We start from the raw sequence: 18,598 nt of genomic DNA, 5'->3' as shown, positions 1-18,598 counted from the left end.
TTTGGTTTGTGATTCAGGAAGAGTTTTTAGGAACTATTTTGATAATCCATTAATCATTTGTAATTTTTCAAGCAAAAATATGAAAGAAATCCATAATTAAACTTAAAAAATGCATCTTTTCTCAGTTTTGCAAACTGAATATCTTTGGATTGTGTACTGTTGGTTGAACAAAGCAATACATTTGAAGACCCCGGATTCTGGGGAACTGGGATGGACATTTTTCACTATTTTACGACATTTTATGGACTAAACGATTACTTGATTCACGTGGACAACACTAATTGACTTTTTAGGGCTTTTGTCTTTTACATATAAACCACACACTCCTCATCAGTTGAGTTTTACAGTTTTATTAAAACAAGCACTATGTAGCAGCAGTGTACAGTGTTCATGGAAAGATATGTACTTTGTTAAAATTGCACTTTAGAAGGTACCCATTAGGGAATAGATTTGAAACTTGAAACTGAGCTGACACAGTGCTTCGTGATACATGTCAGTCCAAAGCAAAAACACAAGACGTCCAATTGAGAAAACAAAAACCTTTTTTTGGTAAGGCATCTGCAACATTCATTGGCAGGCTAAGTTGTCTAGACATGCAGGTAGAACGATGGATGAAGAAAGCATGAGGTTTTGATGTTTTTTTGTTTTTTTTTCACTACAGGCTGATTATGATACCAAAAACTAGGCAAAGCATTGCCCCTCCCTCCACACACAAAAAATTACTGATGTAGGAGGAAAAAAGAAATCAGCTTTTGCAGTAGTGACTCATTTTCTAAATGTGCTGTATTTACAGTGATCGCCAAAAATGTTGGAGTAGCAGAGCAGTGCAGAACATTTGCAAGCATTTTACAGTCAAATAAACCTTTTTTTCCTCATCTAATGTCAAAGACATCTCCCTTAAAAATTGAAGCCAAGACAATTTGTCCACAGCTAAATCCTAAACGCCGTCCCATTAATATAGTTTATCATCTGTAGGCAGGTGGAGACCGGATAATGTGTTGACTTGTTAATGGCATACCTTCTTGGCAGGGGGATTCTTATCAGTAGTGTGTTTGTGAGGCATTAATAAATGCATTAAGGCACAGCAAGTGAAACTGACGCTGATGAGTTGTAGCATTGAGTTTGTGATCAGGGATAAAAAATTAAAAGCACAAAAGTACAGTAAAAAAAAAAAAAAAAAAAGATATGGATCCAAAGCAGTACTACCTTTTTGGTTTGTAATCTACAGTACCATATGAACAGTGCACACAAAATGGATTTGCTTCACATAGTTTTCATTCTACATATTTATATTCATTCTTTTTCTCCTTCGGTGTCCTCACCCTGCAGTCCTGAATGACGGGAATCAACTGAAATGTGCTCATACATGAGGACACTGTGTGACTACTTGTGTGTGTTATATTTTCTTACTCTGTAACACAATAGGGGGACACTAGTTAAAACATTAAAGCTAATCTGCTTTGCAATAAATACACAAATAGTAAATAAGTAACTGGTGCTTTGCAGAAGCCCAGATCATAGCAGTAAAGTCTCTGGGGAATCAGACACATTAAAATATCAGCTTTGATTCTTGTTACTGTACAAACTTGTTTGGCTTTAACATCTAAAACATTTAAGGAAAAAAGAGCAGATTCTGTTTTTCATGTTGTTCACCTGTAGTTTCCTGAAACTGCATTTTCATGGGATGACCTGTAGGTGGCTCTGGTGTTTCATAATGGACTAAATGTTTGCTTTTGGCTGAATGAGTCATAAAGTGCTGACATAATAAACTGATTCATTAATTAATACAAACAAAATGTATTCCTGTTTTGATGATTGATTAATAATGCAGGTAATTTATGAAGAAAAACAGCAAGCAGTTGCTGGTTAATAGTTTCACAAATGGGAAAAGTTACTACTTTGTTTCATATAATTTTAAATTAACATTTTTGGTTGTTAGTCAGAACAAGGATATGAATTTTTTGTCACTAATTTTGACAGAAAATAAATAATTTGTTAGTTAAATAATTTTTGATCTTTTAAAAATATGTTTCACTGTTTCTGCACCACATTCAGAGAGGGGGACAGGCTGAATGTGTGCCCACTATATATGGAGGGAGTTATATGTGTATTTATGTAACCATGTGATTCAGAGGAGCTGGTTTCCTGGAGGCAGGGGAGGGTGAGGGCTGGTGAGGTTGTTCCTCTATTTACACAGAATGCCACTGTGAGGAGAAACTGAACTCCATGACAAATCGGTGTTGACATAAAAAAAACCCACATCTGTAAAAGGTTGTAGGTGTGTCCTGCATTGCATGTCCAAAACACCAGATTCGGATTTACGTTTTTAATCCTACTTCTCCTTCCACCACATGATCAGCTGTGAGAGCCCCCGTTTGAAAATATTTATTAAAAATTCCATCTATGGACGCCGTACTTCCTCTACTGCAGTCGAGATTAATTTTAAATGAGTTGCTTCCCCAGAAGGAGTACTGCTTAGATTCAACAGTATTAAAAGGCAAAAATAAATAAAATCTGCCAATTCACATAATGCTATTTCACTAAATTCTGAGTCCAAGATATTTTATAAAAATACCTCTTTTTTTCTACAATAATTGATGATATAGTAAATACGGCTTTATGCCAGTGAAAGCTGCTCTCTAAACATGCACGGTATTGTAGGTAATCAAAAGGTCTACTTCATAGACTAGTCTAACCCAAACTGCTGTCAGAAATCAAATGGCTTCAACTAAAAAGCGCTAAATTGTGTGACTTGTTCGGGTGTCTTTTTAAGGCAAGGACATACTCAGAAGTCAAAGAAGCTGAGGAAAGATCTACATAGGAGTGGTACGATTGTTGCCCTGACAACCCAGCTTCCACAAGCACGATGAAGGTGATCCTACAGGATGTTTCCATGGATGGATGACCGTGTGGCAGTGCCACAGAACCTCGACAGGGTTGCTGGGCATCAGGCCATCCCCCAGCTCTGCAGTCCATGCACACAGACGTTTTATCAATATCATGTTTCTCTTAACACCTTATTGTGCATAGGTAATGGCCTTCTTGTCTGCAATGACAGATATGACGGACATGGCAATCCATGTGCTACCACAGGTTCACTGTAGATTCCATATTGATGAAGCCGGGGTTTTTGCGCAGCTCCCAGTACGTGTTGTTGGAGACCCACCTCTCCCTGTGATGGCCATCAACCACTTTCCTGAAAGAAAAGACGGAGAAGTGACAGTTGCGATGGACGGATATTATCTAGGCTGGTAAACACGCCTGGAGTCAGATGTATAAACGATGCATATGCAAAAATAAATAAAATGCATCACCATTTTCTACATATAAACTGATATTTACAAAAACCAAATGAGCACTGAGGATTTGTTCACCACATGCTTACTGTACTTCAGACTGTGTGCATTCAGGGTTTTTAGAGCGATCAGAGGGTGATATGATAAAGTGGAGATGAAAAAATAATAGACAAAATCTAGTAATAAAACATAGTTTAGGTTGTTAACCAATTTCACTGATTGTGTGATTTATTTGCGTTCTATACAGCAACATGTAAAATGCCTATCAAAGGCCCATTTATAAACTTAATTTTGATTAATTATTTTATCTGTCTTTTTAAATTTACATTGGAGGGATAACTTTATTTGCCTGGTTATGATTTTTTCATTTTATCCATTATTGTGATTGTTGTTGAAACTGTTGCACTGTGTCCTTACACTAAACACGAGGTGCTGTTGTCCCGCTAACATGCGTGCCAGTATGCGCTTAAGTCACCATGTGATTTGACACTGTGATCCTATGCCAATTCAAATTTAATCCCAACATTTTTTCTGAACACTTTTGTCAATTCTGTTTATTACGGACTGTTGGAAATTGCGCTACTTCTTTGCCGTTCTAAAGACGTAGAAGTATTGGTATGGAAACGAATGAATAAAGGCATGTCTACATCCATCTATGGCTAACAGTGGGAGTAGAAATCAGGCTCATGCACACGCGCCCAGTTTCAAGATGATTGAGATTCATAAACCAGAACCATGAGTACGCACGGCTAAATCGGATAAAAATAACGTGTATACATACTTCTGTCTTTGTGCATACACAGAGTTTTATACTGGTTACTGCTCTCTGTGCTTACTTGAAGAAGCGTGGCTCCTGTTTGACGTCGTTCTCCTCTTTCCACTTCCTCCTGGTTCTCTGCAGGTCCTCAATACGCTGCTTCTCTGAGGATGCCATCTCCAAGTTCCCCTCCTCCAGATGCCTGTGTGACCCAAACATCGCTTTTCAGTAAACACATGTAAATCAGATGGTCATACAATTACGGCAACAACACGTGCTCAAATATTCACTCATTGGACAAAAACAACATTACCAGCAGATTAAGTGATGTTGCAATTTTTTTCACATTCTGTGGCAGCAGCACACTTGCAGCTGAGGATCTGATGCTGTACCTTTGATCGGGCCTGAATCGGGCATCTGTACGGGGCAGAACATCTTTCAACTCCGGGCAAAGCTCATTCAGTTCAATGGCGAACCTGGTGAAGCCATAGTACAGCTCATAGTCTGTGGGCATGGAGCCTGACAAGGAAAGCAAACAACATAAACAAAAATCTTAAAATCTCAAAATCAATTTATCAACATTGCTAACTTTCCCACCCAACCCTTCCACTGAAATGTGTCAAGGAGGAAAATATATTGTCAAAAATGTCTATTTTGGAAAAATTCTCTATTTTACACTGAGAAGCATTCCCAAAGTCCCAGTTATAAGTCTCATGTGAAGTCCAGCTGTGTATGTGGATGGAGAACCAGTGTCTACCTGGCCTCCAGATGCATTTGGCAGAAGGTGGGACACCACAGTAAAGGCCCTCGTGCCACTTTCCAAAGAGCCTGTGTATCACTTTCCCTTCTTGATCCATCACAAATCCTTGAACCTCATTCACATTAGAACTCCAGTAGTTTCCCTGAAAGACAAATACCATGGTGTTAGCTTCCCTTCACCACATTTAAGATGCAATTCTAGTGAACAGGCAAATTTCACATTAAAATACACTTTAAATCATAATAAGGCCACGCTGGCAGTGCAAACACTGAACATGTTTACCTTGACGAAGGTGAGTTTGCAGAGGCAAGCGCTGCTCTTTGTGTTTCTGATGGTGATCTCCCCGTAGTGTTCGATCCACCGCCGTCCACTGAGGATGTTGTGTACACAGGTGGTGACTTTGTTCCATTCATAGTGATCTCCAAACCTAGAAATACACAATAACATCTGATCAAGCTGATCAGCTTGATGTGCTGCTGGAATGACATGAGCCCAGATGATAAAAGCAAGTGACGAATGTACAACTACTGTATATTCTTTTTCTGTCAACTATGACATCTTAATCTTGATCGAGCAACAGCCCCAGATTTTCAGCATTCATGTCTAAATGATTTTGTGTGATGAAAATAGTGTTGCACTCCTCCTCAAATCTCCCCATCAAGGGTATTATTGGTGGGTTGAAACTCCTTATAGATTCATCTGGCCCACATGAACACATGGATGGGTTACACATTTGTAATTACAATGACTGAGCAGCCAAGACCTTGGTGTCTTTATACAGGACATAATGACAGAATACAAATTTACTGAAAGACAGAAGAAATGTCCAGGTTTTACCAAGTAGCCCACCAGACTACTGGCATTGTTACTGTTAATCAAACACTGACTAAGAAACATTTCAGTGGCATGTTACTGTAAGTAAATATTAGATTTGTGTGGGATACTGAGAATCTGCTTCTCACACCAAGTTCATGTCACATCGGATGGATAGAAGATGAGAAAGATTCCCACGTTTGTTATCAGACAACTCAAGATGGTTGTATGATTGCAGAGTTAGTAGTTTGAGGGTTGAAAATACTAAGCATTGACAATATAACACTACAGCCATTCAATTTGGGGTTTTGAACGACAGACTTTAGTTGACGTGAAATATCCATGTTGGGGATATATATATCGCAGTTTTCCAGTTGTAATTATGACTTGCATGTTGACACTGTACTCATAATCACGATTACTCTGATATGACATGAACACAACATCAGTACCACTTGCCAGCTGAGATGATTTAATGCCTTTATCGTAGGGATGAAATCTGTGGCTTTAGATTTAATCACTATGCAAAGCAGCTGGATCAAAGTTACCTGGGAATCATGAGATTTACGGTCCCGATTGGTAAAATCTCCATCGATTTTCCCCAGAACTTGTTTTTCCATCTCACATCTGAAAACCAAATCAGTGAAAAACATCAGAAATGAAAAACAATGTACTGACCACTCAAATCTTTGCTTTTCCTCTCAAAATTTAAGAAATAAAAAGCTATTTTTAACAGTAACAGTAAAATTTCAGCTGGATATTAAAGAGGCTATACAATCTGGCAGGCTGATCTGCTAAGCCAGTCCCCATGAGGAAAACCCCTCACTAATTAGGTATGTAACCTACCTTGCCAGAAGGTGAAGTTCTTAGACTCACCAAGGCAGGCGGAGATGGGAGGGTGGTGGCTCACCTGTGAGACAAGATCAGATAAAAACAGTCGGACAGCTGTTGTTGTTGAGATTATACATCATACACATCTCTGTCAGAAACACGATGGACCACAAGACGTGCACACATTGGGACTTTATTGTAGAGCTGAAACAATCAGTTGATTAATTGATTGTTTGATCGACAGAAAATGAATCAGTTAATCTATTTTGATAATTGAATAACCATATAAGAGATTTTTCAGGTTCCAGCTCCTATAATGTGAAGATTTTCTTCTTTTTTTCTGTCTTATTTGATAGTAAAAAAAAATTTTTAAACTTTTTTTTAGACATTTTATCCACTAAACAATTACTCAATTAGTCAAGAAATTCATTTATAGACTAATCAATAATTAAAATAATCATTATTCGCAGACCTTTGCTGTATACTAAAGTTATCACGCGTGGACCCTTTAGGTCAGTGAAATGTGAGGAAAAGATGTACAAATGCAACGCAAATTAGAGTGTGTGTCATGATTTGTGTGTAAATCCAAGTGATGGAGCTCCTCGTCGCAGTAGATATACAGTATATAAATGCACTGGTTTGTATGTGAGTAGCCACTTAGTTCAACCAAATACAAAACTGCAGTTATTCCATCATAAACAAGACAAATATCGGCAAATAATAAAATACTATTGTTTGCAAGGTCAAGAGAGAACTTTGAGCTGACAATAAATCGTTAAAGTGGTTAGAAAAAAATGGAAATTTAAACATCTACAATTTCAACAGGGCAATCTCCAGCTGCTGATGACGATCGTTTGATATGATGGAAAGCTCCAGAACAGCTACTAAATGGACACTGAGGCTGCAGTTTCCAAGGTCAAGAATAAACTTTGAAGCTCAACTACTGGCATGTTTTTTTCCTGTGGCGGATGGGACTGCCACAAGAAACATGCAACACAAAGTTGTGCTAATTTATTTTTTAGATTTCCCTTATGCTTTGCTTTTTTCTAAATTACTCAATAATTTAAATGTCTTCTAAAACAAAGTTAAAAAATCAGTCTTTGGATGAACTGATCACAACTGGTAGACTACGAGGGCTTTGTTCTACGCGGTCACAAGCCAAAAAGGTCAGGAACCACTGTTTTACTCCACCAATTTTGTCCAGTTCAACAAAAAAGCTGCAGAAGAGCTTATAATTATCTCAGATACCAAGAAAATGGCTATATATCCAAGATGATGCATCCGTTTAAAATGCACTTAATATTAAAAAATTCTGTGCACAGACTTACCTGCTCCGAGAAAAAACAGAAGCCCTTGTCTTCCCGAATACATTCATAAGTCTCTCCGAGTAGCGGGTTGAATGGCTTACTTCCTGCTCTGTAGTAAGTGGATGAGTAGCCTGAGACGGCAAAAGCAGCAACGAGAACCTGTCAGAGAGTCAAGACAACACAGCCAGCATAAACAAGAGGGGATTAAGCGGTCCATATTAGCAGGCTTTGTCACGAATAAGCAGAACATTAGCATGCATTGGGCGCTATCAAAAGGACAGAAGACAGATAAAAATAGGAAGATCCAAGGTCGACAGCTGCATTGGAGTGTACTGCCGCCTCGCAGACATGCCTCTGAGTGAGACTATTTATGTTGGCTTGTGACTGGCAGTGTCACCTCTTATATAAACAAGGTATGATAGACACAAACATACAGCAGGGATTTAAAATGTGTGTCTGAAAGTCAACTTGAGAATCCTCAGTTGCATAATTCACTCTAGAAACATCTACCGTACAAAACATTAAATTGCTTTATTTATTAACAGCAATCAAGGGTCATCGCGTCCTTTAGATGTAACACCAAACCTAATGAACATTTGATTTGACAGAGTGCTTGTAACTGATGGCTTCTTTACCATGCGCTCAAAGGGATCCTCGGTCTCAGCAGCCTTGTCCAGCAGCTCGCTGTACTCCAGCTCTTCACACATACGCTGCAGGGTGTTGAGGGGCTCGTTGAGCTCCACAGGCATGGACACTTTGGACAGGTCCTTGCCGATGTTGTTTCTCAAGATGTTCCAGAGGTTGATGTTGCTGGTGTCAGGACACGGCGCCGGCAGGCAGGTGCGCCGCCCGTTACGGAAGGCACTGCCAGCAAAGTCTCCGTTGGCCACTGAGAAGAGAATACCACCGCATTAACAATCTACACAGGGTACAACATTATCTGTGGCAGTCACTCTTAATAATAATAATCTTTATTTATCCAGGCTACAAGGGGCTTCACACGTGGCACATTAAAATCGACAAATCATAAAATCAAATATGAAATCTAATGGAATGGGGAAATCATAGGGAACAATAGGAAAGCTGCAACGATGAGTTGCTTAATTGATTACTGTTTTAATAATCGATTAATTGTCACTTTTCAAGCAAAAATGACAAAAATTGTCTAATTCCAACTTCTAAATTGTGAGTTTTTTATTTGTCTTATATGACAGTAAACTGAATATATCCAACTGTTGAATGGATAAAACAAGACATTTGAAGTCGTCACATTGGACCCTGGGAAACTGTGATGGCCATTTTTCAGTTTTATTTTTTTTTATTTTATAGTTCAAATGATTAATCAATTAATCGAGAAAATAATCATCAGATTAAGCAATAAAACTCACCCAAATCATTAGTTGCAGAATAAAATAGGTAAAGCCAATACAAGTCATATCAGATAAAAGAATTAAGGAGACAATATTCAAGTAAAATCAGGATGAGCTCTCCGATAAAACTATGTTTTAAGAAGATTTTGATTCAGTCAGCCTCATTCCCACAGGCAGGCCATTCCAGAGCCACGAAAAATCACTGAAAACGCTCTGTCCCCTCTGGTTATTAGCCTGGTGCAACATAGTGTCTGGAATAGATAAAATACTTCTGCCTGAGGATCTCAAGGCTCATCAATAAGATCTTAAAAACCGATCCAAAAACATACTGGGAGACAGTGTAAGGAGGCTGAAACAGGTGTGATGTGGTCATGCCTCTTAGTTCTCGTTAGAAGCCTTGCCTGGATTATTTTATTGCAGATTGGCGTTTCTTAATTGGATTTGACCTTATTTTGTTAGTTTGTATAATAAATGCGGATGTTGGCTTGGTAATATCTAACTACCTATCTAACTAACTATTACTACAACTATGTCAACTAACTGGGACACATCACTCTATTGCTGTAGGATTCGCAGCATCAAATACGTTGAAATGACAGCGGGTCTACATAAAAATCTGTAGTACATGAATCAAGACTAAACATTTTTGTACTTTGTTTAATTTACTTTTTATGCCATCCTTATATATTTCAATCACCTTGAAATAATATTACCAATCCTAGCTCTTTTCCAAACTTTCAGACTATAGGAGCCCAGAGTGTTTTCATCATCATGAGATACTATCTATTGCTGTGTGGTACGTGACAAAGATGGGGGAGGGAGATCTCATCCCTCCTTACACAGATAGCTTTCATAAAGTCTAAGAGAAGCCCTTGGCACAGAGCAACCCTGCAAAGTCAACTGCCTCCACCACACTGATAAATGAGCTTGCCAAAACCATACCAGTGTGTGTCTCTGTGTGTGTGTGGATGTTGTAGAGGAAACACAGTTGATCTAATGAGTGCGATCCCCTCCTTTATTCATTTGTTCCCCTTTTCTAATAGGGAACTATGGAGTAGGCTCATGACGGTGCAGGGTCGGACCTACTTTGTCTGGAGACGTTATCAGTCACACTGGCGTTGTCCTCTGAAATGTTATCGCTCACATCGCTGACATATGACTCATCGTCTGAGCCCTGTGAGGGGAACAGGTACAAAGCGGCGTCAGAGTGAGTCAGTGCAGTAGAGTACGACACAAACTCTGATCAGAACCTCACACAGTTACTGCAGTTTGCCAGTGGCTAACAAACTGCAGCAGTCGTCGGCTATCTGTCCCACTGCAGTAATCATAAGATGAAACACTGCAGCATTTTCATACTTTATATATAGCAAACACAATGAGGCCATTGACGCCACCAAAGAGGAGCATATTGTAGCAACTTGCTGTAATGGCCTCTATTACAGTCGCCTGCTGCTGGTGGAGGTCTGGCCAACAGTGTAACACAGGTCTGAATGGGCCTGAGCTACAGGATGGGTGGTTGATGAATTTCCTTGGTGAGTAATCCTTCAACATGGCTCAATGCATGCCTGGGGAGCTACAATGCTTAATGGCTCGTCAGAGACCACATATATTTGGAGCAGGGTGTTCACAGGAGTTAAAAGGGGAGGAGGCAGAAATGATTGTTTCAAGCGATGGTACAAACAAAGCTGGAAGCTACAACTCAAGAGGAACAGACAGAGGAGTGTTATGATTCTGAGACACAACTGAGGGATTAAGCCTCGGGGCAGATTGAAAAGGAGCCCTCCTGTGTGCCTGACTTTGTTTAAGTTTCCGTTATATGCTATCTCTGCTTTTCATGCTGCCCTCATTAATTGCTGCCTAACTCCAGCTCCACACACAGCCATCACAGTGACGTTTTATCTGGCTTCCCAGCAGCAGGGCTAGTTTAACCTCCTCCTCGATCCACTTCCTCTACAACCCACTCCTCATGGTCCAAACTGCTGTCCTTTCTTAAAGCTGTTTCTCAACTGTCCTGTGTTATACCTCATTCTCCGACGAGCTGGCCGACAGAAGCACTTCCTGGGCATCAAAGAACTCAGAGACAGACTCCGACATCGAGAGTCGGCTCTCATTAGAGGCCTGCTGGGTCAGAGGGATCCCCATCTGTTCCCCAGCCTGCAGGCAAACACATGCAAACACACGAGATGTTCACTGTTCCATGCTATGATGACAGGCTGAAGAACCAAAACAGACCTGAACAAACACAAACACCATCACAAGACGACACAGAGTTCATTTTGCAGCATGTGTATCCTTGCCAGAGGGCAAGCTCCCATCCGCTTCTAATTAGTCATTTTTTTCCATTAACCTTGATGTCAGGTTCTGCATAGAATAATGATCCTTTAAGCTCACCTACCAGCGCATACTGGAAAGACCATCAATATATAAGGACAGGAATCAATAATGCAATTGACAAACGCAGGAGGCAAACACTACAACTACCTGGCCAGCCTTGGAAGCCTTTTTGTTTTATCAATGTAAGAGTCAGAATTTAGCTCTGTCAGTGACAGGCAGTGACAGTGACCTACCTCATCAGGCGTGGAGATGATGTTCACACTGACAACTTGTTCAGTCAGGACAGATTCAGAGTGGATGCGGCTGAGTCGGGTTCGAAGTTCTGCGTTTTGGGACAGGGCCTAAATAATGAAAAATGTGGTATTTTCCACATGAAATTATATGTTCATATTGAAACATAATAGGATCAACTGTTGACTGCTTCATTTGAAGGATAGGTTTGTGCTACTTTTCACAAATTTGACGAATTGGCTCCTTCACTACACCTGGAGAAAATTTGCTATGATAGAACTGACTGTGGAAACGTTCAGCAAGATTTGGGGGCCATTTTTACTGTAAGTAGTCTGGATATAGATATCAACTCTAAACCCCAATAAGGACTGTGGAAGCACATTGACTTTGCTTCATCTACTTTTTTATGTAAGGATTGTGAATATCATAGATAAATATGTTAATAATTTGCCCGCTGTTTTTGTTGTTTTTCTTTTTGTTGGGTAGGAGTGGAGGGAAGATATAGTGTTTGATGTAGATACTTCGTAAGACTAAATAAATTTGTAAAAAAAGGATTGGTTTGGATCGTTTTCAAGGCTGTCTTAATACTCTCACATTATTAGTTGCTGTCATTCCTCCTCTCCATAGGGAGTGAAGAGATCCCTTACTAAAGTGACTACACTGTAAAATGCATAGAGGTTAGCTGCAGCTAATATGAGGCTTCAGAAGTCTGAGTTAGCAAAATGAGGATGAGTATCTTCCAAAGTTATGGTAATTTTAGCATGAATATCCCTCTTTGTGATTCCAGGATGAAGATACCACTCCTTTGACTAACTCGACTGCTGAAGCCAAACTTGGGGATTTTGACTGTCATCTTTTAGAGGCTATCTCTTCACAGCCAGTTTGGACAGGAGGAATGATTACAACGACCAATAACTCTGTTAACATGCATTTTGGCATGTGAGTATTGTATTAAGATAGCAGAAACAAGCTGTTTTATGGTGAACTTGTTAGCAAGCAGTTGCCTATTTACACTTCCAGCAGAGAGGGAGCAACATTAGCATTTATTTGGAGTCATGTTTCTGGCCAACTGATGAATGTAAGTCCAATATTCAGGGTTGTGTCAGCTCTGATTTTGGTCTCCACCAACTCCTGAAGGAAATATCTGGCTCTTAAGTTGCTAAAAACTTCAACATGTTCATCAGCTAGCTGCTAGAGTAACTTTGTCTGTTATTTGGTGCTGGGCAGGTAGCGTACAGTGGGTTCATCTGAGCTTTTGTTTTCTGAAAACAGCTGCCTGCTGCTGACAAGAACAACCAAAACCAACACAACAAGCTGAAAGACGCTAAAACACTCTGTAGAGCTGAGGGAGAGAGTCGGGCAATAATTCTCTGTGGGTCCATCGCTACGAACAACCCCTTTCACATGCAAGTAGTCATGTGATCCATTCTCAATATAAAAATATTGATTATAGCCACTTTAAGTAAATGTGTACATGTGAAATAAAATATCAAAAAGAAAAAAACACTCAGGAATTCCCTGCAGAGATGAAACTACACAGAGCGTTGCCATAAAAACCTGACCTCCAGCCTATGACAACACTGTCACACAAGCTTCCAATTAGGAACTAAACGGAGATAAAGCAGCAGAAACATTTCACTTCAACTCAGCAGAGGAACAGTCCAATTAAATCACTTGGGTAGAGAGACAGATCTAAGGAGCAGAGTTAATGAACTGCACAGCACATTTCCCTCTCTTTTACCAATTAATATGGCAAAAGATGATTGAACTTTCACTACTCACTTGCCTATGCTCTCATCTCCGCACATCATCCTTTTTAATAGTGATTACCGTGACTGCTTGGAATAAACTGTAGCTTGTGTGTTTCATCTGACAGCCCATCTTCATGAGCATATCTTACAACATGACAACTACAAAATGGGTTTGAGTTTAAAGACACCAAAGACACATCGCTCAAATTACTGCAGTAATATCCCCAGTAATGTCCTTATCACTCCTGGTAATTATATGTTAAAACAGCATCATACTTAGCAGCATTACGAATGTGAAGTAGCCAAATATGTCTCACAAACGGCTCAGGTTAACTAACCCTAACTAATAGTAGAAAGAAAGAGGCATCATGGGTAATGGTTGAAGACGGCTCATTACCTGTGACAGAGACTTCCTGAGAGAGTTGATCTGGGCTGACTGGTCTGACTGTTCCTGGTCAGACAGAATCTGTTTGATCTTTTCTTTCTCTATGGCCACTGTGTTGAAGGCCGACTTCAGCAGAGAGTGGACTGCACAGAGACAGGACAAAAGGACATTAGCAATTAGCAATTACACTATACAACTCTTTGTATAGTGTAATTGCGTTTTTTCACAGTTGCTTTGTCACAATCCTCGAACGAAGAAACATTATCCTCAAAACACTGTTTATTATAAGCACAGTTTTATTCAATTAACCCAGTGATGCACCGAGTTAGCCTTGGCGACCAAAATTAAATGAACATGAATGAAAATGATCAACTTTTCTAGTGATTTGTATTACTTTCAGTTATATCATGCTGACTGTTTACAATAAATTTTAATGTGAAAAATATTCCAGACGATCACCATGACCTTTCAAAACAAATGTTTCTTAAATGTCTATAATCAGGTATAGTCATAATGCCAAAAGAATTGATAAGAGGTGAGTCCTGAAATTCCACTGTAACCACTTCAAAATATGTAAATGCACCCTGTGATGTTAAATTTATCTTACATGTGAACCATGAACACATTTACACCACAGAGGGAGGGTCTCTTTTATAATGAGACAGTTCCATAGACTTCTTATTGTCCTGACTCAAGCAGTAATGAAGCTAAACATTGCTTGATGAATTCACTTTTGACATATGAGTTAAATGTTTTGAGGGAGTGGCAGCCTTTTGCAGGACAAATGAAGTGTTGTTCTGCACAGTACAAATTGATGTAGTACATGCACTCATTGTTTAAAGAATTATAACTAAGGATGCAACAGCTGCTGTTTATTAGTTTTCTGATTAATTGATTGATTGTTTAGTCTACAGAATGTCTTAAAATAGTGAAACTATATTATATATTACTACAATATAACAAAAAGGAAAGGCAGCAAATCCTCACATTTAAAAAGCTGGAATGCGCATTTTTTCCCAATTGATTGATTATTTAAATTGCAGATTCATTTTCTGTCAGTCGACTAATTGATTTATCAACTAATCGTTTCAGCACTAACTGTAACAGTGTTTCAGAAAATGTGCTTAAGCAATTGAGAAAAGCTGTAATTTGAAAGAAAATCCCAGTTTATACCAACATTGCTTCTATCAGTTATGACAACGTTATATTTACGAAGTTAATTGCTGATATCTGGGAAACAACAAGTCCAAGAAGGCAAGAAACAAGCGGTTAGATCAGTGGTTCTCAAAGTGGGGGGCATAGAGCCACAGGAGGGCTTGTATGTTGAGCAAACCTAAAGTTGCATGAATTTGATTCATGTGGTGACATAAACAAACGCAAGTGCTCTGATGCTAGCAAGGCTATCTTGCTAACTTTATTTGGAGGTAAAACCGACAAGGAGCAATATCCGTAATGTTGCTAATAATCCCTCACTGCACAGAAAAACTGTTTGCACGCAACTATGGCAAGTACGGTAAGTCAAAGTTGAACCAGGAAGTCAGTCTTCAAACTGTGATGGATGTTAACAAGGGACAGTTTGTTTCATAATTTTACTGCTCACCTTTACTTCGTTTCTAAATAAGTTTGGCTAACCTGGGACTTTATTTAAAACCTGTGCGAATGTGTTTCTTGCCCCGTCTGACTTATTTTTAGCGACGTCACCTTGTTCCAAGATTTCAACAAATACTTTTAGAAGTGCAATGATATCATAACCAATAGAAACGATGGGCAACAATACTGTATAAACATAAAGATCCAGGTTGTAACAAACCAGAATAATCCTTTAAGATTTACATATGAAATGAGAGACAATGGGACATATCTCGCCTAATAACCCCTGGTGCTGCAGCCATGCATGATGCCTGCCTACCTTTCTGGGCGATGGTGCAGAATTCATCCTGAAGTTTAATGTAGTCACTGGTGCACTCTACGCTGTCAGTCAGCCGGGAGACAGGGGGCTGAAAGTCCACCAGCTCGGCACACAGGTTGGGGTTGGATGAGTGGAGGCGGACAGGGGACATGCTAGCAGACAGAGGGACCTGGAGAAAAAGGATGACCACAGAGGACCACTGTCAATCAGTTGAGAGGCACAATAATGTGTTGTGTGTTTGACAGCCAGAACCAACCGTGAAGAGCAAGAACCTCGGTCCAATACGGCAGAGTTAACTCTGAATGCACAGTATAATGATACCAATTGTTATGTTTAAATATCTGACATGTCACACTGAGGTGCAGCAACAGTCTTTTCTTATTACTTTCCTAGAAACAATTTTGAAGGAAAATACAAAATAACTGCATCATCATCATTCTTCTGCAGGTAAAACTTGTGAAGATTCTCAGTCATCAAGGTCATTAGATATGAAGAACTAGTAAATCAAAGGCAACTGGATGTGCTGTTTGGTCGTGGAGATGTCCAAGAAGCAGCATTACTTTGCCTTTTGGGATGAACAGCATGTCCGGCTGTCTTTGACTTGCTACATCTCGAAATCTCTAATGTAGACTATTGGGGAGCCTTTAGATTCTGTGATAATTGATCTATTCATGAGAGAAAAATGTCTTAAAATTCCATTTTAGCCATGGGGGTTGGTTTAAACAAAGCAATAGTGAATGAAAGCACATTTAGTATTTTCAGGAAGCACAGATTAAAGGTCCAGTGTGTAACATTAAGAAGGAGCTATTGGCAGGAATGGAATATAATATTAATATATATATGTTAATAATATATATAAGTATGTTTTCATTACTGTTTAATCACCTGAAAATAAGAATTGTTGTGTTTTCATTACCTTAGAATAAGCTCTTTATATCTACAGAGGGAGCGGGCCGCCATTTTGCATCGTCATGTTTCTACAGTAGCCCATAATGGACAAACCAAACACTGGCTCTAGATAGGGCCTTTCTCGTTTTTCACGTCCAATGTAGTTTCTGCTACACGCTGGGGAGGGCGAGGCGAGCGGTATTCAAATGGTTGCAAACTGCAATTTCATCACTAGATGCCACTAAATCCTACACACTGCTCCTTTAATATTAGTATTAGGCAAAATGAGGGAAAATGAGCAAAGATGGAAAAATTACTCAGGCCATGACACACCCCACTAAGTGCCTGTTGCAGACTGATTAAAGAACAAAAAAGATCAAGAAAAAAACAAGGTAGACAGAAAAAGCAAAAACAACTTTGTTGTGTATGTGTGCTGTAACAATCTCCCCTCTTAAAAACGGTAAAGAGAGCAGTGGGAGTACATTTCACTCTTGCTCAATAACACTTTCACTAGACATACAGGAATCAAACATGAGACTTCTCAGTTGCATCTGGATCTCTCTGACCACTAACAAATACTGTGAACCACGCTTACATCGAAAAGTTACTGTACTTTATATGGAAAATATATTCAAATTAAAATCCATTATAAATATTTCCTTTTAATATATGCATCTATTGTGTCATAACTCCATGAAAAACACATGCTAAAAAAACAATTATTTAGCTTTTTGTCTTAATTAACTGAATTAATTGTTTTTTCATTATGACCTGAACTATAGCATTAAAGTAGACTGTATATCTGAATGAGAGAGAAAGAGAAAGAGTGACTGAGGACTGCAAACATCCTGTCTTTGTGTGTGTCTTTATGTGGCAGAGCAAAAATCAAAAAAGAGATACCTGAAGCTGGAATTTTGCATCTTTGCCGACACTTTTTGTTCTCCATCTTCTGTTCAAGCGCTTTTCTTTCTTTGACAATTCTACACAACTGGTCTTTTTGGCACACGTGGATCAAAATATGCAAAGTGGGGTTAATAGGACAAACACATCACAAATAAAGCAAAAGCTAACAGATTGATTGCAGTGAAATGGCAAAACAACAACAAAACAACAGTCCCACAAATGAGATGAGATATATATGTGTACACTAACTTAATTGCTTCTCCTGCTCTCCATACCTGTGCATATGTGTGTGTTTCTGTATGTGCATGCGTGTCTGTGTGTCTTTTTTACCTGCATATCTGTGAAGTTGGGTGCTGACTGTGTCCTTTGTAGAATCTCCAGACTCTGCAATAACCGGCTCAGCTCAGTCAGGTTGGACTGGCATCGTGCAAGCTCTGAAAATAAAATTCACACCCGCCCATGCGCGCACAAAACACATTCAGTGTTACATGTCATGAAATGGTCATCAGTCCTCCTCCCAGGGTTCAGAAGACTTATCGTAGGGCCCGAGGCATGATTTAATCTACTTATTGTGAAATCAGATTTGTTCCCAGCATAAGGAAGAAAATTGCACTTACCCTCTGCGCACTTGTCCATCTCCTCTGATTCCTGCAGCCAAGCAACCACCTTGCTCTGGCCGTTACTGTAGGAGGCAGGCAGGCTGTTGTTGCTGCTGCTACTGGGGGCCACCGGCTGCCACGGCAAGCTGCTTGGCTTGGCCTGCTGTAGGGTGATAGGGGAACAGACACAGAAGCTTGGTTGTTTTGTCTGAAGCTTCATGTCAGAGTTTAGAGTGGTTCAACTGATCATGCTATAGTTATTCAAGTGGCACTGACATTGTGAAAGAAGGAATATTCTGGATTAGGGCTGTAACTAAACAACTAAACAAAGGGACCAGAGGAAAAAAGGGGAGCACATATAAAGTTACATCAATTTGATTCATGTAGAAACAATAATCAAACATAGCAGGGCTATCAGACTTTTTTCAGACATGACATGTTTAAATTACAAGATGATGATTACA

General features: G+C 39.4%; 1 protein-coding gene across 4 annotated transcripts in view; it reads right to left on the bottom strand.

Moving 5' to 3' along the window:
• Positions 1-334: 334 nt before the first annotated feature.
• osbpl6 (oxysterol binding protein-like 6) overlaps positions 335-18,598 on the bottom strand; it is a 44,593-nt gene continuing 26,329 nt past the window's right edge. The window contains exons 7-23 of one of the 4 annotated variants that reach the window (XM_044215983.1): positions 18,153-18,297; positions 17,866-17,969; positions 17,533-17,625; positions 15,745-15,913; positions 13,848-13,978; positions 11,702-11,809; positions 11,157-11,288; positions 10,221-10,308; positions 8,400-8,653; positions 7,786-7,923; positions 6,473-6,536; positions 6,175-6,253; positions 5,096-5,240; positions 4,811-4,955; positions 4,446-4,572; positions 4,133-4,255; positions 335-3,196 (exon numbers count right to left, since the gene is read on the bottom strand). In XM_044215983.1, the coding sequence (XP_044071918.1) occupies positions 3,085-3,196; positions 4,133-4,255; positions 4,446-4,572; positions 4,811-4,955; positions 5,096-5,240; positions 6,175-6,253; positions 6,473-6,536; positions 7,786-7,923; positions 8,400-8,653; positions 10,221-10,308; positions 11,157-11,288; positions 11,702-11,809; positions 13,848-13,978; positions 15,745-15,913; positions 17,533-17,625; positions 17,866-17,969; positions 18,153-18,297 (2,157 nt within the window). In that variant the 3' untranslated portion in view covers positions 335-3,084. The remainder of the gene's footprint in view (positions 3,197-4,132; positions 4,256-4,445; positions 4,573-4,810; positions 4,956-5,095; positions 5,241-6,174; positions 6,254-6,472; positions 6,537-7,785; positions 7,924-8,399; positions 8,654-10,220; positions 10,309-11,156; positions 11,289-11,701; positions 11,810-13,847; positions 13,979-15,744; positions 15,914-17,532; positions 17,626-17,865; positions 17,970-18,152; positions 18,298-18,598) is intronic. The other 3 variants (XM_044215985.1, XM_044215984.1, XM_044215986.1) reach the window with 3 other exon arrangements.

The sequence above is a fragment of the Siniperca chuatsi genome, linkage group LG12 (assembly GCF_020085105.1).
Source record: "Siniperca chuatsi isolate FFG_IHB_CAS linkage group LG12, ASM2008510v1, whole genome shotgun sequence".
In the NCBI taxonomy this organism is placed as follows: domain Eukaryota; kingdom Metazoa; phylum Chordata; class Actinopteri; order Centrarchiformes; family Sinipercidae; genus Siniperca; species Siniperca chuatsi.
The sequence above is the reverse complement of the archived record's forward strand: the minus strand, read 5'-3'. Positions and strand labels throughout refer to the sequence as shown.